Here is a 27,396-nt window from a genome sequence, read left to right as displayed (position 1 = left end):
AAACATGATGGAATGAACAGTCTGCACCTGCTGCACCAGAGGAAACATCTGCCTGTGTGTGTGACAAAGGCCATCATTTGAGCTGTATCCTTATTAGTGCTGTGGTCTGGAACAGGGCTCTCTCGCCCTGACTGTCTGGGGAAATCTGAGCAACAGCCAGGCAGAAATGGAGAAACAAATGGGCAGAAATCAATAACAAGAATTTCAGATTGCTGCTGATTGCAACAGACTAGTATAGATGGTCAGTGTAGCTCTGATTCAGTTCTTGCAGTTCTGGGTTTCAGAGATATAGTCAGGTCTATTTAAAATAGCCTGTCCCTAAAGATATAAAACGTAACTCTTTTATTTATTACAAATAAATGCATATGAATCTTAAGCTACCTTACACACTTACATATTGAATTTTGATTGTTTGTTTCATAAGTCAGAAAGAATTAATCACCATGGCTGTATGACAATGTCTGGACAATGTCATATTTACTTTGAAAAGGAAAAATCAGGCTATGGTTTTAACAGTATATTTTCATCTATTAGAAAATTTTAAGACCGCATTGCTTGATAGACAGGTTTTCCGAACTGCTGTAAAGGTCAGGATATGAAGATTTCTTTGTGGACGTGGTCATCTTAGACAACAGAATCTCGCTGGGTCAGTCTCTGCCATTGCTGGTACCTGAGGTCTTGACAGAAGCAACCCGGAGAATGGACATGAATGAATGAAGTAATGAAGTTCGAAACCTTTAGTTCTCAGAGAGCAAATTACCTGACGCTTCAATAACTGCAACTAATGAGGGGGTAATTCTTGGTAAAACAAGGAAAGGAAATTTGGAAAGATCTTTTCATTGACAACAGAGACCTTTTGAACCAAGGTCACAGAGTTAACAAGGTAATAGCACGTCAATGATTTGTACCATAGCTCAGTAGCCTACAAGAGACCGACTCGTGTCAGAAGACAATCCTCTTTTGCAGATACAGTAGGAAGAAGAAATACCTGAAATCGAAGCTTGTCATTTCTCTCTTGCACTCAATAAAAACACGAAAGAAATGTGCAATCAATGATTGTTTAGGTGAAGACAAACTTCGTCTGAAACTTTAAGACGCTCACGAAAGCCTATTTTATTTTCATATATGACAGCATATGCTTAGCAAATGACTGGGATTTGGTTTCATCTTGATGGTTAGACAATATTTCCTTTTTCTACAACTGAATGTTTATTAATTGAACATCAATACCAAACAATCAGAGTAATTTTGCAGTGGAGACGTTCTTCAAGTGAGCATTATTGTGAAGGTTAATCCAAGAGTCAAGGAGTGACAGGGCTGTAATCGTGACAAACCAACCTGAAGAGTAGCATTTTTTTCATGCATTTCCTCATTCTTCATTTGCAAACCCTGTCGGTGAGCACACTGTGTCTTTCTCAGGTGTGTGGTTTGACATATTGACAACTTTCGGCAATATTTCTGTACAGTGCTCAGTGCACTTGGGCCATGACAGGCTGTTACACTGAGGAGCTCCTGAGATTACAAATATTAAAAGCAGCAGCTAAAACTCTCAGGCAGCCTAAGAGATGACCACCAAGAATTCCTCTCTGACCAATCCACTTCCAGCCTAAATTACAGCAAAATATGTTTTGTAATTATTATTGAGTAGTTTCAGTGGATTTTATTAATAGTCCTGATAATCTTGTAATAGTACCAATAAAATAAAAGTAAAATACTGTGAAAGCAAAATTACAGGTTTTAAGGTTCAGTGAAATAAAACACAACAACGACTAACATTTCAGAAAATAATGTTAAAGTTTTGTTTTTCATGTGTGCTACAGTGTTTAACTGAACTTTAAAAAAAACATACTTTTCTTGAGGGAAATAAAGGCGGATTTTTAAAAACAGCCAAAAAACATGTACATGTACATACAGGTCAATAAACCTGCATTTACAACTGTTGAATGTCAGAATGTTCTGTTGTGGCTTAACAATATGTTCAATGATAAGTCTGTAGACTTCAGAAATTAATTAAAATAAAGAACACAGGGGTGTTTTGTTCTTTCAGTGCACATTACGAACTGTACCTTTGGTTTCAAATGCTCAGGACATCACAGTGTTTTTTTTTATCCATAGTCTGACTATTATGTGGAAATGGGTGAGTATGAAGCTTTGTTAACAAATAGTTTAATCTGAATGTTTGAATGCAAGCATTCCTACTAAGCTTATCTCCATGCTCATCAAAATTAAATTAAACACGATGTTAAAACAAGTTGTGTGCCTTCACATGCTGCAGCAGAAAAGTTCAATTTTTTTTAAGTATACTGCCAGAAGTATGACTTATTAAAAGAAATTGAATCACCAGTTTTTGTATGTTATGTATTGTACCCACACAATTTGCAATCACATACCTACTGTATAAGTCTTAGCTTAATGGATGCAACTCCTGTGCAATGCAGGGAGAATGAGGGCCTGCACACATGTTCCTCTCATGTGCCTGCCTGCTGGAGCCATTCTTCTGGCACGGGCAAGCTCTTGTCATCTGGAAGAATGGCGCACCTCTACATGTTGCAGGAGTCACTGGTCACTGATTCTCTCACAGTCAAGAGATCTCTAGGGAGTCCTAGTCACAGTGAGCTGGGAACATGACCCAGGCAGGAGTGAATTGGCCACTGGGCTCAATGTGCTTTCTGCTCAAGAACCTTTACTGGTTCAGTCCCTTAGCAGGCCCACACAACTTGTAATTACTCATTTTGCAATTTGAGGTTGTGATACTGTATGTCTTTACAAAATGTTGGAATTAATGTCTCAGTTTTGCAATCCCTGTTACGTCACCATGTGTGAAATGGCAGAAAGCAACATAACGTAAAAGGTGATGTTTCCATGCATAAAGGAATTTATTAAGATTCAGTAACACTGCAATACTTCCATGGCTCAAGGGGGGACATAGGAAAAAACATGCCTTAGGGTATAGCTGGCAGGAATGTTGCAACATGAAGTCCCTAATGCATTCCGAATCCACCATTACTAAACTCAATTAGTAGACAGGAAGTGTCTGTGACTAACCCAAACCCAGTGAATTGGATATAATATACTTCAGAGCCATCATTTTTATGTACTTGCACACACCAACAACTAGACATAATAAAAGACCCATAATCTCAATCAAAGTGATCAGAAAACTTAGAGTCCCTGATACACATTATTGTTCCTTGGCACTGCTATTATTAGGAACAAGTAATAGGTTTATTCCATGCTGAAAAAAAGAAGAAAGAAAACACAACGTTTCAGCCATGGAGCCTTGTTCAGGTGTGAGAAAGACAGGGTAGTAAGCAAAGGTAATGTAGCGGGAGAGCAAAAGCTGGGAGAGAGGAGGAGCGAGAGTCGGGAGCAGGGGACAGAAAGAGAGACAACCTACCCTGAAGAAGGCTCCACGGCCGAAACGTTGTGTTTTCTTTCTTCTTTTTTTCAGCATGGAATAAACCTATGACTTGTTCCTTTGCAGCCTACGCATGCTGACGCTGCTACCCACCTGAACTACTTCTGCTATAATTATATCACTCACTTACTTTGCCAGGCTTGACCATAGCTTTATTTGTGTTACTATCTGGTTTTTACTAGGGATCAACATGCATTCCAATCAAACAACCCAAACAATACTTTATGAAAGGCATTTGAAAAGTGCTTGGTGTAATTACCTTATCCATCGCACAGTCAGTAAAATCCACCCCGTCTTTTAAGTTTTCCTAGTGTGTTAAGATACTGTATAAAATGTATCCTATATTTTAAAAAAGAGGTACTGGGTACTTCAAAAGATTAATTCTACAGGCAGCTGAACTGCTCGTGATGCTTATTTTGTAAAGTAGACAATTTTGTAGGTTATCAGATGGAGAGGAATTCTGTTATCTATAGAGTACTTAATGACCTTAAGTACTTAAGAAATCCTTTAAGTAACATCATACTGAAGTAAACATTCGAAAATAAAAAAAAACCTGCATTAGGACAAATAACAATAATTAAACAATTTGTACATTCATAATCTATTTAGTGCATACATACAATTAGTTATTATTTTATGAAGCATGCTGTGAGGAGGACAGTGGTGTAGAGACGTGAGGTCGCCTCTCAGCTCCTGAGGCAACATAGTTCAATTCTGCTCTTGTAAATCAGTTTGTGTGGAGTATGCGTGTTTCCTTAGTGTACTGTATGTATGGATTTTCCCCAGGTATTAATTTCCTGCCACTTCCCAAAAATATACAGATTGGGTTTGATTGCCTACTCTAAATAGTTACTTCCTCTGTAACCCTGAGAGGGACTTGTGTCCCATCCTGCAGGTACTGTATGTCCGCTGAATCCTTCCCTGTGCCCTAGTTTTGAAGTCTCCTTCAATAGAGATTGTACTGTGGTCACAATTTCCCATAGCTTCTCTTACTTTTATCTTTCTCACTCTATTTAGGTCAAGTGCATGGGTATAATCTGTTAAAGTGACCCAGATAAACTAACAAAGTTACTGTACAAGTAAAAGAAGGATTGGAAAACTGTGACCATAATACCATCTCTTTCTGGAGTCAGTTTCAAAACTGGATGAGTAGGGCCCAAAGAAATGCTGTCTGATTTTCAAAGGCAGACCTTAAGACAACAAGACAGAAGTGATTGGGGTAAAGGAGGTAAGGTATCAGCGGAAAATGATAAGCTACACTTCAGAAATGTGTGGAAGGCCAGCAAAACATCTTGCCAAAGATGAATAATTTACAGCCTAGAAAATGTTGGCCAAAATGGTTTAATAGTTTCAAAGAACACAACGAGAAAGAAAATGCTTTAGAGAGAATACAGAAGGGACCAAGATGAAGCAAAGCACACGTAGTACATCGAACTGCAGGCATTTCTAAGCCAAGAAAGATATCAGAAGAACCAGGAGAAAGATGGAAAGAAATATAGCAACCGGAGCCAAAACTGATGCCAAGATATTTTACCAAGATTGCAAATAGCAAAGATTGGTGAGGGAAGAAATGAAGTGTCTTAGCGATGTAAATGGATATATTACAGAAGACGAACAGGGAGTGGTCCAGGACTTCAATGATCAATTTTCTTCAGTGTTCAGAAGGAAGGAAATGAGCAATATGCCACAAGTAAAGAGACAATTCCACGAAGTTCTAAACAATTTAGTCACATCAGAAGATGAGCTGTTAAAGACACTAGGAGAATTCGAAAAACACCAGAGTGTATTTGTCCACTTACCTTGAAAGGAATGAGGAAAGCTGTCAGTAGACCATTTGCTAGGATATTTCAAATGTTTCTCATCCTGGCAGGGGATGTGCCTGCTGTTGTAGTATTACAAATTTACCCATTCTGAAAAAGGGGACAAAACAGACCCAGACACTTACAGACCAATCAGACACACCTGTATGTAAAGCAAATAAAATGCAATGTTTTAATTACATTTAAAGTTCTGGAAAAACTAAATGAAAACTGTTCTAGAAGATCAGATGGGTTTAGAAGTAGTTAAATCATTCCTAAGTGCACAACTAGATTTCTCTGCACATTAATCACTAATGTTAGGGCATACAACATGATATAGTTGAACTATCAAAAAGCTTTCGATAAAGTACAGTGTGAAAGACTAATCCCCAGATTTAAAGCTACAGGAATCCAAGGTAATGTATGCCCAAATAATTGGTAGAGAATCACAAAGCAAAGAAACACACAAGGGGAGGTATATCAGGCTGGAGTGAGTGCATTACTGGGGTACCACAGGGATCAGTCCTAGGACATCTGCTCTTTCCAATCTACATCAATGATCTCAACTCTTGTATAACTAGTAAACAGAACGGGGAAGCAATAAAAAGGCCAATTAAATTTGTTGCTGTGTTGTTAAAAGTTCAGAATTCAAATCAAGGTAATTTTTAAAGTGACACAATACAAGAGTTAGACATCCCTTGGAATATTCAGGTTTGGTTTTGGCCACCACACGACAAGAAATACAGTATATTGCTGCAATAAAGGCTGTACAAAGGAGAGCAACCAGGGTTACTCCTGGCCTGAAGGAAATGTCGGTCTAAGAGCACTGAATCCTTAAGGGGTCCTAATCCTAAGGTAACTGAGAGGATTACATGGGGACTTCACTGAAACTAAAGCAGAGACTTCTTCAAGATCAGCAGTAACACAAGCTTCTTAGGACTCAAGTGGAAAATTAAGCTTAGGGCCACCCCTTTCTTACACATGAGATTGTGAAGATCTTGGACCAGCTCCTGTGTCATGTGGTTGTAGTGGACTCTGCGGGATCATAAAAGAGGCAGAGTGTTTAGAACATTAGGCAGGTATCAAATGAGAAAGATGGACCTAATGGTCTTCTCTTGTTTGTAACGTTTTATGCTCATATGCCTGCAGACTCTCACCAGGTACATGGATTTCTGATAAGAAGCAGACAAAATACTTCACTTCCTAGTTCTGTCTCTGTATGTCATTGGTGATGATTTTTCTGTGCTCCTTTTTGGACTTAAGAATTCCCATACAATGCAGTCTGCCTAGTTATCAACCCTGCACCAAAATAATTCCTCAGAGACACCTATTGGAAACAAGCACATCTTTAGATGTCTGCTTTTGTCACTACTTTAAATTTCGAGTTGTTTTAGATCTGTTGGTCTAATTTATTTCATGTTTTATAAACTAGGTCAGGGAATAAGACACATAAGATTAAAGGGGACTGGTGAGGAATCATGAATCTGTGCAGTACCCTAAGGAGCAACAATAAAATATAAATGAGGTGTAGAAATCACTTTTCTTTTCCCAGAGGTTAACCCCATCCTCACTATTCTTCATCTTCCACAATGCAACCTAACGTCTGCAGATTTGTTAGTGAGATGCAGTATTCTACACAGGTGCATTGTAAGTAGACACAAAATTATTGAACCCAAAAAGCAGTCAAGTGAACAAGAGTTTCCCAGTGCCCTCCCCTCACTTGCATGTCTTTTAATTTAATTAATTTAAAGTCAAATAAATCCAAATGGAATTACATTTTGAACATTTACCAAAGACTATGCATGAGGCACATCGGTATCACATTAAAACCTTCAGGTGAATATGCGCTTTAGGCAGTTAAACGTGTTTATAATGGTGTTGAAGGATGCATGAGTGCTACAATGCTGTAGCGTGTCACACTGGTCTGAGTACAGCTCCTGCCAGTCAGACAGGTACTGTAGGCACTGCTCGTTCCTCCTCTGCAACTGTGGCCACCATCTCTCATGTACAGCCAAGAGCTGCCAGGTGAAATCTGAGCAGCAGGGAGAGAGGATCTCCTGTTGTCAAAGCAACTTTCTCACTGAAACGGTATAATTAGTCTCAAGGCTGAAAACACTGAGTCCGTCTTCATCTTTCCAGTGGCCCAAAAAGCCTTTGTCCTTTCATCCCGAAACAAGGTCAGAAGCCATTAATGACCACAAGGTGCAGATAAAGTTGTTTGCAAAGCCTCACAACAATGGAAGGAGCCACCAAGCCTGTTTGCTTCAAAGAAAAATTCAGCAATTTCACTGCTGACTTCATGCATCTGTGTAAACCTCCAGTATCATAGCTATACATCAGAGGTACTGTATAGAGTACAGTTTAAAAAATAACCTAAAGATGTTACCACAATCTTTGAAATATCTCCTTTTCAAAAAAATAATAGAGTAATGAACATTTAAACTCAAAGGCAAAGAGTGCACACTTTCAAATCCTAATGAATCCTTTTTAAGGATGAAAAGTAAAGTTAAAAGTAATTTATATGGATTTTCAGGTTCACAAACTTTGTTTCCCAACCAATTGTTTTGCAGTAAAGGAAATGAGCAAGAAATATTCTGTTCTATCCCATAGCATATTTCCTTGTACAGTACATTAAAAAAAATCAGCACTGAATGCATTTAGGGTTTAAATTTGTTCTTCCAACATGGTTCTGTGTTCCATAAATTATATAAGTCACCATTACTGGTGTTGTTTGTACTTTTACTCCTGAAAAAAAGTGAGCCGTGTTCACTTAAACAGCTTTTCTCCATGTAGCTGTGATTACGAATATCTTAAAGTACAGAAGAGGGCGCTGAGAGCCACATATTTTACAAGAAGGCCGTGGTCCACAATGATCTGGAGCCTGGGGTATAGAGACTACAGGCAGCTGCAGTCCACTTCAATGAAACAATATACTTATTACTATCAAAACGCCGAGGCAATAGTAACACGGATGAACAGACGCAGCGCAACAGACACAAACTAGAAATTTGTAATACGCAAGCTTAAAATACTTCAGAGTATGGGTACAATTTAGTTAATAAGCAAGAGTTTGGGGCGTACTGAAATCAATCTTTTTCGGTAGCATATCATTTCGTCAAGATAAAATAAACAATTTTCGCTAGCATGATTCCTTGAAATTGAATGTATTTTACTTTTATTCCAAAATGCACCCTGATATACAAATCCCCATCTTCAAACGTTTCGTGGGTCAATGAGGTCAACACGGTGGATGACGCAGGTAGGATTTCAGAATCTGTAAATGAACATTTCGGGCTAGAAATCTTTCCTCGACGGAATGATTAAATTATGAAAATGTTTGAAGCGCACTTATTTTTTTTATCCATTCATTGGGAGGAAACACAAGGGCTTTTAAAAAACGCTTAATCTAATTGACAGTTAAATACCCCACTTGGAAAGAGCGAGGCAATTAATAATGCTAATCACTAGGAATCCTTTTTTAAGTCACACACAACCTAAATGCATGACCCCGAACAGGGAGAGCGATGGCGGTAAAAATAAAAAGTGCACGAGTTTTCAAATTAGCGGGGCGAAGACAGAACTAGCTGTTTTCTACAAGCAGCAGAAATAGTCCGAGGAACAATTCTTTAGATCTGCAGTACCACTGCCTTCGTAAAAATAACTCATCATGTCTCGTCTTAGCACACAATGCGCCGGAGCGACACCAACTTGAAGCTGCACTCCGCCTACTGTGTTTTTGGTTGGTTTATAGAAGATCTTCATGATATGTAGGCACACGGGGCCGTGAATGGTTTGTTCAGCTGCCAATCAGCAACACATCCTTAGGCTTCGTTTAGCAGCGAAACATATCAGTTGCTGTGGAGTGATTTGACGGAGGGAGAGTGTACGGGCTGGACCATCAGTGCGCTTTACATCTAATGTTTCTCTTCCATTTGAAAAGATTGTAGAAATAGGTGACGATTTCGAACCTTGCATGCCAGCAGCGGAGGACTCTGTCGCCGGTCAACGGCTGTTTTTTAATCTTTCGGGTTTCTTTCTCACATGATAAGCTAATTAATCGGAGGCATGTGGAATTGTATAAGGATTACGAATTGCCTTTCAATAGCGTGCCTGCTGTTATCGTTGTGGACTAAGGTAAAAAATGCTGCTATTTTAGAAAATACCACTGCTGGGGAATTAAACCGAATAGGATTAAATGCGCCCATAATGTGTCACTGATATTAACGGATAGCGCAAAAGTTTGTTTTCTTCGAATTTTTTTAGCGATCCTTCATTTATGAAATATTTAAATAGTTGGATTTAAAAAAACAACAACAACAAATTAAATTACGCAGCCGCCTGCCTTTGAAGCATGTGATCCCGTAATTGTATCTGAAGGTTGAAATGAAATTCCAGTTTAAATTGGTTTTGTATCCTGATGTCACGCAAAGCCTGCTCGGGCTTCGAAGTTTGCTCTGCAGTTAATTTCTGTATTGCAGCAAAGTGCATTTTTTTTTTTAAAAAAAAAGAAAGGTACTTGTTAACGACACTGAAACGGCACAATTTACAGCTTGCTGCTCAGACTTCGCCTTACAGTAACGATTAAGGGGATTCATTTGAAACGCAGCAGCGAGTTGGGGATCTTTTCTATCAAACCGATACCAGGCACAAATTTAAGATCTCACCGCCGCTACTGTCTTGCCATTAACCGCTGTTGATAGAAGCTGAGTTACGCTGTTGCAAGTGTGTTTTTTTTCTCTCTCTCTCTCTCTCTCCCCCGGAGGCTCTTAAATTAGTTTTGATATTTTTCCATTTTTAATTTTATTTTTAGGTGTCCCATTCCAAGGGCTATTTCGAGCTGCAGTTGATTACCGTACAGAATGTGAACGGCGAGCTGTCGGACGGGGACTGCTGTGACGGCACCAGGAACTCCCAGAACCGGCGCTGCACGCGGGACGAGTGCGATACTTACTTTAAATTGTGTTTAAAGGAATTCCAGTCGCAGGTCTCGACCACGGGCCCGTGTAGCTACGGAACTGGATCTACTGCCGTTCTTGGTGGAAATACGTTTTCTTTTAAGAGCTCGAAGGGCAATAAAAAAAAAATCGAAGACGCCGGCAAGATCAAAATTCCTTTAAATTTCTCCTGGCCGGTAAGTTATTCCGCCCGTCCTCCCCTGTTCAAGATAGGCTATGTTGAAATGTGGAGTTTTCACAACGTAACCAACTGTAGTTACTTTGGCCTGACTGCTTGTTCACAATTGTTATGCCAGCAGCTGGGTGTTCTCACAGTATTGGGATGTTGGAGAAATGTAGTCTGGTATCCTTTCTATAATATGGTTATTGGGTACCGTCCGATAGGTTAATGGAGTGTGGCGTTGACCTCCAGTGAAGATGTGTTTTTGTGTTCAGGTGCGCCTATTGCGACCAGTTAAGCAGTTGCTTGCACTCTCGGCGTGGCCAATAGACTACGGTTCTGTTCTTGTCGATTCCAGCTCCAGTAATATGTATTCGTGATGTTAGACGTACTGTATAGTAAATAAGTAGAGAAGACGGAGCTACGGTGACTTTTGTATATCGGTGTGCTCAGTGTACAGTGTACTTCATCTCTTGATTCGTGAACGTTTTTATTATTATTTCTTGGGAGGGCCACACAACAACGTGCCTTTTGCCTTCACAGCAGTATTTTCCGCACCGCTTTGCACATGCTTCCTTACTGTTAGCGCCCTGCGGACGAGGCTGAAAGACCGTTCCCGGCTGCCTGGTGCCTCTCGCGCTGTCTCCTTGGCTGGAGAAGTGCGCGCGACTGGCCAGGCTGAGGATTGGTGCGCGTGCTGGCGTAGGTTAGGAGACTTCCCGAAATCCGGCGTTTGTCATGCACTCGCGCACCTGGTGCGGTACGGTGCCGGGTTTCTAGAACACTCTCCAATTCGTCTGGAAATGTCTGAATGATAAAAGAACGGGTTTCTCTCTGGGTTTCTTTTTTTTCCCCCTTTAATGTGGTGCTTTGTAATGTTTCTTTGCAAAATAAGATGTACGTTTGCCTTTTGTCGAAGAATAGACATAACGTTATCCACTGTGAGAAGTGGTCATACTATTTGAGGAAATGGTACCATTTGAGTAAAAACGTCTCTTCATTTCGGTATAAGCATTAAAATGTGAGGGAAAACTACTCTTCTGTACGGAAGAAACATACTGCGCAATGCTGTCTCTTAAGGCAGCTCTGAGTTAGGTCACGAGAAAACGTAACTCCTACATGAAAAAGGGTAACAATCGGAGAGTTTCAGAGAACATCTCAAGGTTAATGTATCTCAGATTAAAGACGCCGGGTCTGAGATGGGAGGCAGGTATTCCTCTGTAGAAAGAGTTGAAAATCGAGACATTGTATCTGGGGGGGGAGAGCATCCAGTAGGGTTCATAACCCGTACTCGGTTTGTTCTTCAAGCGTTCAGATCTGACCAAATTCTCCCTGTCGTCTCCGGGGTCTTCAAGCTATTAGATCAACCTTCCCTGTCCCTCCTTTCCGAGCTCTCCTTCATTTTTTCCACTGCGTCAAAGTGAACTACTGGCTCGGGGCGCAGTTCTTCCTCAGAGGAAGGTAGCGGTTAACCCCCCCCCCTCAGAAACCTTTCTACTTTATCACCAACCCGTCACCGTAAGCTCCCCCCCCCCCCCAACAAGGTCCTGCTTTCTGTGATTATAGTGTCTGCAGTAAATGAAGGAATCCGAGGCGGGCACCCTCGCAGCTCCCCCCCGCTCGCATTATGAAGATTGAAGCGAGTAGTGTTTGTTTACAGGTCTGGAAGGACGCCCGAACGCGCGGGGAGAGGGCTCGCCGGAGTCTGTCAGCTGAGAGTCTGTTGACAGTGTGGGCACACTGCGCCGTTAGTGGTAACGGAACACCTTTCAGGTTCTGAGTTCGCCACACCTTAGTTTGCTGTCGGTTCACTTAAAACTGAGAGGGTCATCCCTGATTATTAATTAATCCGTGATTAAGTTACGTGTTCCAACATGCCCCCCCCCCCGCCTTGAAACTGTATAGACTAAAAAATGTAATATCTCGGAAGCGGAGGGTCTAGAAAAGGCACGAAGCAGTCCTGACAAAACATTTCGCATGGGGGTCTTGATTTTGTTTTTTGTTTCTCGTTCCCACGTTTGAGCGCCACAACACGTATTTTTACGCAACGCCGGTTTTCTGGTTTGAGCGCGACGGATAACGGCAGTGTGTTTCATTCTGCCCGCCTGTATCTTGGATCGGTAGCCGTCGGAAAGCACACCCGTCTTTTAGCAACAACAATCCGAAGTTAGAGAACTAGAGCTGCAGTGTTACATCGAGAGTTAGTCCATCATCATTAACAAATTCAGTGGTGGTGGTGGTGGGGGGGAGGTTTATCTGTAGTTTGTATTCTTGGCACAAGTTTTTGTTTTAGCCAGGGAATGCGAGTGAAGTGTACGCAGTGTACGCAGTGTAATGGAATCCGGAGTGTATTGTAAAGGGATATGTAGCTCCCTATAGAGATTAGCGGCCTACCACCTGTTGGGCGGGATTATTCATTTTCCTCTTGACGTGGTGTGTTCTGCAAGATGACCGTTTAAACTTCTCCCATGTGTGTACAACACCCGTCGTACAGTGTCTGGTTAGGAATATGGCAGCAGGAGAAACACTCTCCCTCGACGTACACTCACCTGGCCCATCATGCTCGGCCACAGAATCCATAACCTGCCTCTTCAGCACAGTGATAAAATCCTTGACCAAAATAACTGTGAAAATGTATGACATCTATTACTAAGTGCTCAATTGCAGTGCATTTGTTGTTGTTTTTTTAATCGTTTGAAATGTCTTTTCTTTTTAAATCATAAGCAGATGACAGGATTAAGTGCCCCCTGGTGGAAGGCTATTGTGGTTCTTGAATTGTTCCCCCATGTTGGAGTGAGTTTTAGCACTTGTGTAGTTAGAAAAGGCATATCTGTGACACGGGCAAATAAGGGCATAGCGGACTAGGTCAACGACATGGTTTCCAATACCATAGAGCACAGTGTGTATGGAAATCAGTTTTTCCACATGTTTCCAACATGATGGATGTAACTTCCCCAGGTCTTAAATTCCACCAGGTACTAGCTCCAAAATTGGGAATGCGTCACAAACTTGCTTAGGCCTAAAGCATTGTGTTCCCAGAAGTCGCCACCTCAGTTATTTCTTTAAGGCCCAGCTTTTCTTCTGGTTGGAGAGGTTCTCTGGATTGCCTGGTGTATCTGAGCAATCGGTGAGAAGGCTGAGAATCGCGCACCCCTCGTCATCGAGATCACTTGAGGACATTCACGGAGAGCGTGCAAAATAAAGGTTCACACACCTGGCTCTTTGCATTATAGATATCTTTTATATATACATGTGAATAACCGTGGAATCCTTTTTTCATACCACTGTCTGCCATTCCACACTGTACCCATTAGGTGGGTGATTCCTGTTTTGCCATGTAAGTAGACTAAAGTGATTAAATTAGTACTGTTAGGCTCACTTGGAGCAGAGAGCCGGCATTACTTTCCACATAATGTCTGGTGCCGAGTGCCTCAAAGCATCACTTTCATACTTGAGAGGGTTTTACATTTGAAGGAGAAGTGGGGAAAAGAAGCAGTCAGGTTGGTGATCTTGGAGAAATTGATGTTCTGGGTCTTACTCAATGGAGTTCTTAAATTGCATGCTTGTTGCATTTAAGTAAATGACTTTTTCTTGCGGTTTATGGGATAAACCTGCAAAACCACAGCAAATGTGGTAGAATAAAAAATGTTGGAGGTTGTACTGTAGGTGCATCTAAAACAGATTTTAAATGAGTACCTTTAATGTATGTAGTGAAGGTGTTAGGCTTTTTTTTCCAATGCACTCTGTTGACGGAAAAGTGACATACTATCTTGTGAATTTGTCTGCCTGTGCTTATGAATAGAGGGTAAAGTAGCAGCTGTAGTGGTCTAATAAACGCAGCTCCTTTTTGTTATTGTGAGAGATTGGAAGCAACTCTCAGCTGAATTGTCAGTGAGCCTTTTTTCTGCAGTGAAAATGACCCTGTTTATGGTGGTAATGGCAGTTAGAACCTTCCATTAAATGGAGGGGGCACAGCCCTTCAAGGCTAAATGACAGCTTCAGTCATACTTGATTGGAGGCTTGCTGAGGGTTGCTAGGAAACCGCTTAATAGTCCTTTAGTAACCAATTATCTACCCCCCTGGACCGGCCTTTCAGAAAACAGCCACTTGTGAGGATGTCACCTGGGAGCAGGGCTGTGGTTGCACTGTACTTGGAAATGAAACCCAACACTGATCACTTTATTGATTTTGAATTAATCGAGGTGGGCTGGTTACTCCTTCCCAGCTAAACACCTTAATTAATTTTCTGTTTGGACAAAGCAGGACCCAAGCCCGTGGTGCCCATGCATAGCCCCCAGCCAGAACTGGATTGCTTCTGGGCCCTGTGTTAAAGACCTGTGTTCTCGGCTTTGCTGAGGGGTTGGTACAGTATATGCTTTTGAATTTCATCTCCTCAGGTTAGTTTGGAAGAATGAACTCTTCTGCCTGTTGCAGATTTTAGAAATCCTATTCTGTGACCGCATCAGTGTTCTGCATTGCTAGAAGAGACTGGCAGGACCCGGAATGTTTTGCAAGTGTTTCTGTGTAGTTAACTGTAGCTTCTTAGCTGAACAAAATGGCCTTTTGTGTCTCAGTTCAATTTTCTTTTTCTTATTCATAACCCCGGGGCTGTTAGGGTCCTTGTAACATCTTCCTATGAAATAAAATGAAAGCTAGCTTAAAGACTGTGCTTTGTTCTCGCTGAATGCCTTGATCATGGGGAGATATTTTTAAGAATTTTCACAGGGACTTCATTTAGTGATCTGAGTTCTAGCTGATGCTTAGGAAAAGTTTTCAGATTTTTATTTTTCCTTTGGGTTGTTTCTCACTGCTGAGCCATTTGAATCTATAGCCTTGAGTTTACTTAATAATATTTGTGCCAATGCGTGCATGCATTTGTCTCTTGTGGTGAGCGTCACTGCATCGCGTGTAAGAAAGGTAGGCGATTGCTCTCTAGAAGTTTTGGTGTCACGTCAGCCCTGTTGCAGACAAACTCAGTATAATTGTGAACTGCTTTCTGTTTTTTTTTCCAAAGCTGACCTCTTTTGGATAATTTTGACAGATTCTGGACAGTACATTTTTTTTTTACTGTGAAGTTTAGGTTTTCCCCACAAGCACCTTAAGATTTGGTGTCCTTTTAACAAGAGAACTCTGTCCTGTGTCCTGTGTCCTGTGCTGCAGTGGCCCTGATCGTTCTCTGCTGAGGCAGGACGCAGCTCATTCCTCCCGCCTCTGAGCTGCGGAGCTTTTGCCACACTCTCTAGGTTGTGACTAACTGTGCTTACTGTATGTCCTTGAATAATGTCAAGCCTTAGCTGCCTTTCCCTAGTATTTTACATGGGGATATTAATTTTCCATAATCAAAGCCAAAACATTAATTGTGAGTTTACATTTTAAGACTCAAAAGCCTTCATTTTATAAATTGCATGTCACTGTGTATTATAAAAGTGTATTATGGACGCACAGTGGTATGTTTCACCATCTTATTTTCTGCTGTGCATTATGCTTTAGCTCAGTTTAGCTACAGGATGGTTTAAGTTTTATTCATTTCTTAGCCTGATTGATTCTGTTAATTTTGTCTGCTTGAGGGGGCACTAATATGCTTTAATATTTCTTTTGCCAAACAATGAACGTGTCATTTGCTTCTAGGAAGAGTGTTCCTATTAAGTTACGTGCACTGTATTGAATTGATGCCGTGCAGCTGTGGGCGTTTAAGGTAATTGTATTGAATAATTATAGTTGACCCTCAGGTCCTCTTGTCAAAAGAGGAATAAATCAGCAGTTTTAGTGCTGGGACAAGTGCTGCCTAGTACACAAATCTCACCAGACTTAATGGATCAGGATGGACATTTACAGGGAAAGGGGAGGATTGGATACATTATGTAGGAGGGGAATGCACTTTATCCCCCCACCTGGGTGGAACAGGGAGGCCAAGGTGCATCAGCAACACACTGCACAGGAGATCAGGCAGATAAGTGAATGAAAGTGGAATTTTGTGGGGGGCAAGATTGTACTGTCCCCTGTCCCCTGTCAGAGTGGAGTTTAGCCAGGAAAGCGGGGTTAACACCCATCCTCGTGCCATTAGTGCCATGGATTCTTTAAAGTGCCAGGACCCGTGTTTAGGGTCTCCCACTGATGGCACCTCCTGCACGCACCCTAGTGTCCCCAGTCACTCTGCTGGGGAATTAGTTTAATCCTGGGCCGAGGGAAGGGCGCCCCCCCCCCCCCCACCGGTCTTCCAACAGTGCTTATAGCCTGTCCTCTGTTATTGGGCAATGTCAAAGTCGTTTAGGTGGGTGGGGGAATTGATCTGATTCCATTTGCAGTTCGTTCTGGGTTTTAGTATTTCGCTGACGTATTAATCATGTTATGGTTTATCAGGGGGCAATGTATGTGATGCATATTGCTCTACTCTGCTTCTGCCAGTTGGTTGCAGTTGCTGTAGGGCTCAGGGCCACACAGCACTAAACGCTAATGCAACCGAAGATCCAGTCTTCTGCTGCTGCAGAATTCTACGCTGTCCAGGTGTCACCTGTACATAGACAGGAGCTTCATGGAGGCAGATTCTGATCTACCAAGAGCAGGTCCATTAGATTGGAAATGTTTCAGAAATAAAGTAGACTGATATTATACGATTGTGCAGTTTCCCGTTACTAATTCAATCTTTTGAGTTACCATGTTATTGACAGTGAAGATGTGGATGTTCATTATGCTGAGGTAGTTACAGTAAACCCTCTGGTACCACTGTTGCCCCTGATCATCTGCTGTCTCCAGCTCATATTGATCTCTGGCACCTTGGGATCTTCAGATGAAGCACTGTTCAGTAATCCTTGCTGCAAAATCCTTTGCTCCTGCAATGAGAGGTTGCTGTGGATATTGGAATTTGATGGATCCAAATGAAATGGCATTTAAAAGCTGTTTGATGGCTCATCACAAATATTGTATTTTGCATTGTTATTTTAAAGGATGATTCAGTTCAGTATAGGCCTCTCTTTGAAATACCTCTTTGGGAATGTTTTCCTTTTTATTAGATTGAAGTGTTCTCCATTAGCTTTTTTTTTTTGTCTTTTTCACTCCTTTGTGGAGTTACAAGCATCGGGCTATGAGATGCAATGCATGTGTTTTGCTTGCTCATGCATTGTGCGAACGATGGGGTATTTTCTCACACATGTCCTGATCTAGTGCTGAAACTGTGTCAGGAGTGTGAGTGGTGCTGGGGGAGGGGAATCATCTCACTGCTCTCGGACCCCATTGATTAATTAGCTCACAAAGGGAGGAGTCTGAGTCTGTGTGTTTATGCACATGTTGGCATAGTAGCAACATGATAGTTTGTATGTACTGTATAGTAGTCAAGTAGGGAATGATGGATTTAAACTATGTACTATGAACAGTTGACATAATTATGATCTAATGTAATGCATTACTATATAGCCCAGTACAGTGCTCCCTGATACTTGGAATATAAACATTAATATAGTATTACTTCATACTTGGGATTTAATTTCTCAAACAGCAATCCAAGCTATGAGAGATTTGCATCATTTGGTTTGCTATGTAGCTATTCACAAGCTGACATTTGCCACATCCTAAGAAATGCATAATTAGGAAAAATAATCAAGAAAAAGGCATGTTTTTTTAATTCCAAAACCCTTGTCCTATGCAGGTTAAGTGTACTGTATGTGATATGATGTGCAAAGCTGTTTTGCCAGGTTTAACTGCTCAATTATGTTTTAAAATGGTAGATACAGTCCTGCCACAATAAGTTGCAGTTCATCAACAGGGAGATGTACTTAGTTTCCCATTCATTTTTTTAAATTAAGAGGCAGATACAGTACAATGCTAAAACTCAGAAATGACAAAGATATATTCCTCTTCAGTTGTCATAAAATTGTCAAAGAGAGCTCTCAACAGAGAAATGGAATTTCTTAGACCAGAAACATACTGTCCTTAGGCAGGAGTTAAATGGTATGTTCATCTGTATTGCTGGACTTAAACATTCCTTTTACTAACAGCCATATCAAGATCAACTACAGACTAAAGCACTCACAGTTAGGATTTGACAGATGTCGGTAGGTATTCGTTTGAACTTGGTTACCTTTAATTTATTGGGTAAGTGTTCAAGCTGTTAGATACCCTTTTAAAGATTCTTGCATTGAATGCTCATTGGCTTAGACCCTTATTTTTCAAATGTTCTTTTTTTAACCAATCTTGCACTATGCAGGGATAGTGGTGTTTTTCCCCTTCCAGCCAGTGCTGTTTACTCTGGGGGTTTACACCTGTTTTTGGCAGGTTAGTGCATCTGTTAACAATTTGGGTTGCCATTTCTGGACTTCCCCTTTTCTGCAGAAACTGACCGGAATGAGTCTGTGGTGGTCCTGACCCTCAGCCACTGTGCGCAGGTGTCGGTTTTAGTTCACGCTGAAGAAACCTGGGGCAGAGCCAGTCAGCTCGCACGCATCACTCCTTTACAACCTTAGTCATTTTAGGAACCAGGTGATGCCAGGATATAAATTTGATTTCCCCCTTCCTCCGCCATTTAGTAAGGCAAACATTTTCTTTCAGACCTTTTAGGCTGGGGGATGCGCACGTTGCCACAGATGTGTTGGGGGACAGCCGTAAAACGTGTGCTGGTATGATTTCCAGAAGCGTGACTTTGGGCTGTGCAAGTTGGTAAAAGCGCTTTTGCGCGAATATCATTTACCGGTTTTCCTCAGAAAAGAGAGCTTGTCAGCTCCTTTAAGTCTTTTGTTGTTGTGCCTTTCAGTGTAACAATAACCTTTACATGGCTATTGTCTGCTTTATCGTGTGGAGAAGAAGGTGGTGGTGGGGGTGGTGGCGTTTGTCTGTGGAGATGTCAGTCATATTGGGGGTGGGAATTGTTTATGTAGCTGGGCAAATGTGTGATAGGCCCAATCTTTTTAATTGCATGTTTGTTTTTCCAGTGACAGGATCCTGCAATGATTCTTTTGCAGCGGGGCTCTGTGATATCTTACCATAGGTTTTGTTTTTATTTTCCTCTCTTCGGTTGCTTCTGGGAAGATCTTCAGGAACAAAGGGTTCTTTAGCCTTTGAATCTGCTGTATAATGATGAAGGAACAAGGGCATTCACATTCTCTTTGAAAGGGGATCTAGCTAATCCAGACACCACCCATACAGCAGCTCTTAAGTATACCACCCTAATTGTATTGAAGCAACGGTGGAAGAGCCATCTTATACTTTGTACAATAAGAGATTTAAAATCTAATATATGAAGCTAGTAACCCATTTAATTGGAATGCTTGAATTTTGATTGAAACATACCCAGCTGACAGTTTAGCTTCCTATAGTCAGTTCTCTGTGCAGGATTTGGTGAGGGCAGCTGTTGCCATTACCCAAGGGACTGTTCGGCAGTTTTATAATTGCCCAGGTTGGATTTCCGACTGGCTTTTTCATTTCAGTCATTTCCAGAAAAAGAAACTGCGCTGGTTATATTTTGTTCGGCTCCTTGTAGAAATGTCTCCTGGTCTGGGGATGGGGGAGCAGAAGGCGTGGCTGAGATTTTAAAATCCACAAAGGCTTTATAAACGCAGATCAGGTGCTCGTGTGCCTGAACAGGTTCATGGAAGAGCCCTGGGTGGGGTCCTACTCCACTTTTCCTGCGTTTCCGTTCTGGATTTCTGTTTTTTTTTTAAATAGATGGATATGAAACTGAGGCCCTGCCCTTGTTGTGCCCAAGTTAAAGCCCGTCTTAACCTTTAATGCTGTGGGAGGAAAGAGTCCCTCACAGCTGTATGACTGATCCTGGAGAGCTATTCTTCCACCTCTCAAAAGGGGCTGGCCTCAGCCTGCTGGGGTCATCTCTCCTTGTGCTGCGTGCTCTGAGACCAAGTCTAGACTTGTCTTTCTTGAACATGGCTGTGCTGGTTGACTGGTTAGCTGGTATTGGGTTCTTCTCTTTCTCGTCTGGGAAACGTAACAAAGAAAAAAATGAAAATCAGGCTTGTGCAAATGATGCTGTTCCCATGTGGAGGAACTGAAAGGTCAACCCTATCTGCATTTTAAATTTTCCCATCCTTTTGTTAATTCTCACGTTTGATTGATAAATGTGAGCCGCCAGCATCACTGTGCATAAATCTCTGTGGAATGCGTGCTTGATGCAGATGAGGATGCTTCTAAAAAGAGGTGGGTGTGTGCCGTTAATAACGTGTTATATTAACAATGATGGTTCAAGAGACTGGATTGTTTGTTTTTTAATATCTTGGAGAGAGTGAGAAAACTGGGGGGAGGGGGATTGTTGAGAAAGACTGTTGAGCAGTTTTGACACATACAAAGATGAGATGCTGCAATCAGAATTTTATTTTGGTTGCAGCTTGCAGTATCTTGCAGACGCGACTACATCAGAACACTGAATCCAGTTAAGTGCCCTGTCAACCTTAAAGCACACATTGATGGTCCCTCCCCAATAACGGCAGAAGATTGGAAATGAATTCACATCTTTTATTCAGTGGGTGATAATATTGCATTGGGAATGGCCTTTGTCAAAGTCTCATTAGAGGCAAACAATCCTCCATAATATCCTAATTGGCTCTGTGGTGACAAGTCCTCAAACTTAATTAAAGGTTGCCATTTAGTCAGTTGGCGTTTAATATTTCTGATGTCTGGAATATCTTCCTGCTCAGAAAAGAGACGGCAATAACAAATGGAACCACATTTCCTTCAGGACATACCGTTGCCAGCTCACAGTTTTATTGGTAAGTGGCTTTCTGAAGGTTGGAAGACCCTGTCCAGGGCTGTTCATGCCCTGCTGGTTGACAGAAATGTTTAGGGCAGAGCTACTCAACCCTTTGCCCTTCCACTGCTCTGCAGATGTTTGCTACAGTCAGCTCCTGAAGTTAATTCAATTAACATGATGCATAAAGCAATTCAGCAACTCCTTCTATCAAAGGAATGCAATGGAGTGGATTGAAAGGCCCGCACGTTGAGCAGGCCCAGGCTGGGGAAAGTTCTTTAGAGGTGTGAGGGTAGCGTTTCATTGGCAGTCAAATGAAATCTTTGTCCTGTGGGAGTTTGGCAGATTCAACACTGTTCTTTATGCCCATATCCCATTGGCATTTTGAAATGCGCACATCATGCATTTGACGTGTTCATACAAATCAAATGTTTTCAGCTTCAAGACATCCCGTTGGCTGGAAGATGGCTGCTGCTGTTCTCGGAATCCCTCTGTCCCAGACAGAGCAGGGGTGCTCTGAACAGCACTGCTCCACCTTTCTCTCTCTGGGCATCACACCGATGTTCCAGAGAGGCCTGCTTCTTTTGCGTTTCATTTAAAACGTTATTTCGGCATGTAACCCTGTTCTTGAACTCAAGCCAATGGCTCTTTCCTAGAATGTAGTTTTGTTTTTACAGAGTAAATTCCCTGTGCAGTTAACCATAAATGTGGATACTCTGCTTGGAAATGAGGAAATGAATCCTAAACCTTTTGTTGTCTCTTGAAAGGGAAGTGGAGATGCAAGGTTTATAGTGGATCATAGGTTTTTTTACTATACAGTCCCACTGAAGAATGGTCAGGGAAAGAGTGTGGTTCAGGGATGACTGTTATTGACAAACCAGTTAAGTCTCTGCACTGTTTTAATTTTGATCATTCCTGTTGAATGTCACTGGGATTCCTTGTGCAGCCATCTTTGGTAGCCTCTCACTCTGAGGGACCAGTACAGGAAACTGACATGTATTGCACCAAGGGAAGAGTCCTTGAGCTGTGATTACCCTCCCCACACACATACCGCTCCACACAAAATTGAGGAAGAAGGCAAAAGTGGATCTGCTGTGTAATGGAAGCTCTGCTGTACTGCTTTGGAAGATAAGGTCGTGTGAGACCTCTAGCTGTGGCTGCAGTTGCACTGATAGGGCCTGGCATGGCTTTTATCGGAAGTGATGGTGAGAAGTTAGCGCAGTCGATGAGAAGGTCAGTGACCCTTGGCGGTCCCTAATGAAATAATGGAAGAGTGCAGCGTATCCGGATTGTACATGGTCCCGCCGCAGGGAGGGCAGGAACACAATGCCGGCCAGTGCGTTTTTTTGTGCATGTGCAGCCTCTGCAGATTTCAAGCATCTTTTTTTTTTTTTTTTTTTGTCTTCTGGGTCTTGCCAGGAAGGAGTTGTGACATTTGATACTAGTGAGATCTCGGTCTGCACAGGAGACCGCGAGCTGCCAAAAACCTGGAGTAAGAGCAAAATCGTAAGAGCGAGAGGAATGACAGTTTAACCTTGGAAAAGGAGAGGTAGAGGAACTGATGTTGTTTAATGGCTTGTAATGTAATAAGTCACCATGGGGGGGAAATACATTTTCTGCTTCCTATTTCCTCATGTAACCGCCCAAAAGGAACTGGTGTGCGATTTAATTTTTTCATGTTTTTTTTATTTCACAAAGTATCCTTTTCTGTACTTCGAAATCCCAGTTTTAGTTAACAGGGTTCCCCGATATCTTATTGGTTTGCGTTTTCAAATCAAAAGAAACCTCCTCTGGAACGGTTGTCGCTCCAGCTCGGCTTGGCAAAACTGTGCACGTTGGGGAAGATTTCTAAAGGACAGTCAAGGTTGTTGGAATGGGAGGACTGGTTATAGGTCTGTCTGCAGAACTGTTACACTGCCCTTTTAAACCCTTGTCGCTGCCTGCGGATAAGCATACCGTACCTTCGGAACAGTCCTGCAGCAAATGCAGGAAAACATGTAATAGTGTCTGCGTTAGCTGCCCCCAAGCCCGATAACAGGGCTCTCCGGAGACTGTACTCAAAGACTGCAGCCATGGCTGACTGCCCAGCCTGGCTTCAGCTAATGTATCCGGACGGGGGTTCATAATCCTTATCATAAAACTTCACACGCTGTGGAAAATTCTGCCCGACTTTCCTGTACCGTAGCTTCACAAGGCTGCTCTTCAGTAGGTTTTTTTTGTAAAAAAACCTCAAATCATGACTTGCTCCTGAGCTGTAACAGGAGTTGCTATGTGTTGGAACATGGGGGTGGGGGAAATCCAGTTAAAATTGAATACTGCAATTGGTCTGACTTTTCATGGTGATTTCTGGTTATTCCTGATGAGTCGGGGAGGTAGCCCTGATATTTCCTTTTGAATTCTGTTGACTGCTCTGCTACGTGCTGCAGTTCCTTTGGTCCCTTCACTTGCTTTGTCAAGGTGTGAAGACAAGTGACAAGATGTCATCTCGGAGCTGCTGCAGTGTACTGTGGGGCAGATTTAAGCCAAACACCTCGAGACTTGGATTGCCATTGACATAGAAGCCTGGAGTTCTACAACACGCCAGAAATCGGGTCCCTTTCAGACACTTGATCCTGTAAGCTGTGCTGCAGGCTCCCACAGCAGTGCAGTGCAGTCTAGAAGGGGGGAGAGAGAAACCCTGTTGTTAGTGTTAGTGTGGCTGGGAAGCCAGCTGCGGTCTGTGCTTGCCTCTGCAAGCTGGTGTTCTCTGGTTCCAAGCCTAAACAATTACACTGCATGCCTCCAATTGGGGGGTAAAAAAAACCAAACTAATTATCAGTTTCTCTGTTGTTTTTTTGATCTTGGAGGTAGACCTGCACGCTAACTTCTCACAAAACGGGCCTAATATTAAATTAAAAGAAAATTTCAGACTGGAGAGCTCCTGAAACTGCTCTCTAAATACAAGAACATTTGCTCGGCAAAGAAGCCACCTTTCCTCAGCCTGACAATAGCTCTTTTTATGCGCATCCTTTGAAATTGGCCTTTTCCTCTGTCCGCTTTGAAAGTGATGTATACAGCCTCCAACGATTCTGGAAGTCTCCTCTACCCCTGAAGTGGGCAGCTGTCGCTTAATCCAGCTAATCAGGGCTGAGTGTGTGGGAGCAGCACTGTCCTGCAGTAGCTAGGGACCCATCACTCTGCCATCCCAGCAGACAGCGAGGGGAGGAGCAGGTCAGAGGCCTCTGTGTCCTGGGCCGGTCTTCATGTCAAATAAGGAACATCTGTTACGCCTTCAACGAAGCCATTGAAACCAAGCCAGCAAGCACATTTACTTTATAACGAAGCCATTTCTTGTATCTTATGGCTATAAATGCACTCTGCTTTTCTGTTCAAGATCTCTTTTTTATTTCCAGTCCCCTTTCTTGTTTGTTTTGTTAAAAACCCGATTCCAAATCCTCTTCTTGGGAATCCTAATCTGAACTGTGGTTTCAAGTCAGTGGGAACAGTACAGGTTCAGTTAAGATATATTTTTTCAGGGTCAGTGGATTTAATACCTCTCCCTTATACATATGGTTTAAGTGGGTGACTAAGTCCAGCTTTCAGTTTTTTTCCTGCTAAGCATTAAACGTTTTTAAGGAAAAGGAGAAACACCATGTTTTACCTGTTGAGCCTTCGATTGTGAGTAGCTCTCCACTAAAAAAAAAAGTTTTGCGTGTTGGACTTTCTTACCTTTGTTTTGGTTTGCTTTCAAACAAAATGTTACCTGGCCAATCTGAAGATGGATCTGAGCAGTAATGAGTTCATATGGGTTTTGTTTTTTTTCAATTTCACTGAAGTATTTAGTGTGGGGGAGGAAAATGCTATACAGTACATCACTGCAGCTCTGTGGGGTGACTTATTCGGGACAGATAAGATGGCAGGGAACTCGGATTCTTTTCTTTTATTGGGTGAAAAACAGGTTTGAAGTTTCACACTTAATACAGTATGGTGTCCTGCAGTGTTTAATGCAATTGTATTAATCGATTCTAAAATGTGAACTGCTATGATCAGAGTTTTCTGTACTAAAAATGTTGGTCTTAGTTGAAAATGAAGACCTCAGCAATGGGCTCTTTTTGCAGTGTGAATGAAGATGTGACCTTTTTGGTTGTCACTTGGAAACCATTTGTGTTGCAGGGTTTGGTGTGGTTTTTGTTTTCTATGAATTTCCTCAAATTCTGTAAGGAAAACTCATTTTTATTGCATGAAACTGACAAATTGGTTGATCTGACAGCAAAACGAACCTTGGGCTGATGACCTTTCTCCTTTGCTTTGCTTACAGCGGTCATATACCTTGATCTTGGAAGCCTGGGACTGGGACAATGACACAAAGAGCAGTAAGTATACCTCTTTTTAATGGCTTCTGAAAGACAAGGAATGGTTTGCTGTGGTGGGAGTGAGCACACTATGGAGACTAGCTGAATGTGTGTGAGGTGAAAGGCAGTGGATCAGATTCTGCCTGGCTTCTTGGCTGCATTTCTGAAAATTGAGAAAACTGAGAGATGCCCAGACTTGCTAGTACAACATGCATGGGTCCGTCAAATTTCTTAGAACAGAAAGTGTCATAGAAGCCGAGCAACAAGCCTTCCACTGGTGCTTAAACTACATTTATTTAAAAACTGGAACCTTAATGTAGACTGTGTGCCACATTCAATGTATATTGTTTTCATGTAAGTAGAATTACTGGTTTTCCTGTATGGAAGTCATTTTCTAAAATGGGGGGGAAAAACACAGACAGAGCAGGTGTACCTTTAACATGTTTTATGTACTGTTCTGTTTGATGGCATGACCATTCTACAAGCTTAAATTCACCTGAAATGTCATTAATGTTAGCCGTTTTTAAGAAGCTGTCGCATTTTAAGGAATCTGATACGGAAGATTAGTAGTGTGAGGTTTGGGTGAACTGAACTCCGCCGTGATAACTTCAGAGCTCTTTGCAGAGAGAGAGAGGTGTGAGATGCCAAGTCTGTAACTATCTCTTTGGGCCACTTCAGTCCTATCTGAGAGGCCTGCCAAAGAGTCTGAGCACACTTGTATCCTGATGTGTTTCAGTGTTGACTGAGTGTGTGGTGATACTGCTGTAATCTGACAGTGTCTTGGTGGTGATCTGAGTGTCTGGCCATTTCTCTGTCACATCAGTGGGGGTGGGTGAGTGTGCCATGTCAGGTTTCTCACCTTCTCAAGAGGCTGTACTGACTCCTTTCAGTCTGGGATTTTATTCCTAACTCCTTAAACTCTTTACAGTGCTATTGGTGTATAAGACTGCTTTGGTATACAATGGATTGGAAATCCCCCTGCTTCAGAAACCCTTGAATTAGTGTGTCTCAATCCTGCTGCTCGTGTGGGCGTCTCTTCTGCTTTTAATTCCAGTTGAGCTCCTAATCAATTTAGCTTATTGACGTAATTGAACTGATTAGATTTTTCTGCGCTGTTGGCGTAAATCTATTCTCTGTTATTATCAAGAAATATAGTGAACAGAACTATGAAAATTGATATTCACTTCTAGGTTTGTAAATTTGATTGTTTAACTTTGAATGATGAGAATGACAGTCAGATACTCTCAAAATAAGCGGTCATATTGCAACTGGATGCCCTATTTGTTAGCAATAAACTTCAGTGAGAAAAGAGCCTAAATGGCGCCTGGCATAGGTTTCATGCTCATTTCAAACCTCTTTCTAGTGTTTTAAAGCTGACTGTTGTAAAAAGGCAAGCAAGGCGTTCAAATGAAGAGCTATGAACTTTACAGAACACTATAATGTAGAGCAATGGAATGGATAATCAGATCAATGCTGATCGTCTTGGTCTAGGACGGGAAGCAGTGTCTTCATCTCCACTTCCCAAACTTATTCTCCATCCTTGTTTTTTTTTAAGATGAGAACAGATTGGTAATAAATAGTATTTATATGTGCACTAGAATCCGATCTGAATTCCTGCAGATTTGGGAATCTTGACCTTTCCTTGTAGGCTTAGACCTCCTTTAAGTGTCTCCCGGAAATCGGAGGTGTGCCAGAGTTGTGCTAAGTTTAAGCAGACAACGGGCGATTGCTGGAGTTTTGAAGTTAGGGCTCTGATGGTGCTGCTGATATGCAGCTGTATCCTGTTATTATTCTGGTGTCTGTTTGTGTTCATGCTCGTTTTGTTTTGAAGAATTGTCGGGAGAAAAAGGTTAATTGAGGAATTCGGTCCATGTAAAAAGGTAGGCGGTTGCTTCATGTCTGTGGTTGTAAAAATGTTTTGACTCGGGAGTTTAAAATGAGCTCAATACAGGCAGTAATTCTTGACCAAAAACGTGCAGGTACAATAAAGAATTGATTTAGAAATGCAATATCCATGTGATTTGATTAACCTTGTGTAATCTTAAA

The 27,396-nt window shown here is 41.8% G+C and overlaps 1 protein-coding gene across 2 annotated transcripts in view; it reads left to right on the top strand.

The window, feature by feature from the left end:
* Positions 1-9,071: 9,071 nt before the first annotated feature.
* The window catches only part of jag2b (jagged canonical Notch ligand 2b), a 44,495-nt gene continuing 26,170 nt past the window's right edge, over positions 9,072-27,396 (top strand). Inside the window, exons 1-3 of one of the 2 annotated variants that reach the window (XM_088925083.1) lie at positions 9,072-9,351; positions 10,028-10,348; positions 25,317-25,371. In XM_088925083.1, the coding sequence (XP_088781209.1) occupies positions 9,283-9,351; positions 10,028-10,348; positions 25,317-25,371 (445 nt within the window). In that variant the 5' untranslated portion in view covers positions 9,072-9,282. The remainder of the gene's footprint in view (positions 9,352-10,027; positions 10,349-25,316; positions 25,372-27,396) is intronic. The other variant, XM_088925082.1, reaches the window with a different exon arrangement.

The sequence above is a fragment of the Atractosteus spatula genome, chromosome 9 (assembly GCF_055471065.1).
Source record: "Atractosteus spatula isolate fAtrSpa1 chromosome 9, fAtrSpa1.hap1, whole genome shotgun sequence".
NCBI lineage: Eukaryota > Metazoa > Chordata > Actinopteri > Semionotiformes > Lepisosteidae > Atractosteus > Atractosteus spatula.
Note: the sequence above shows the minus strand (reverse complement) of the source record. Positions and strands in the feature narration are given on the sequence as shown.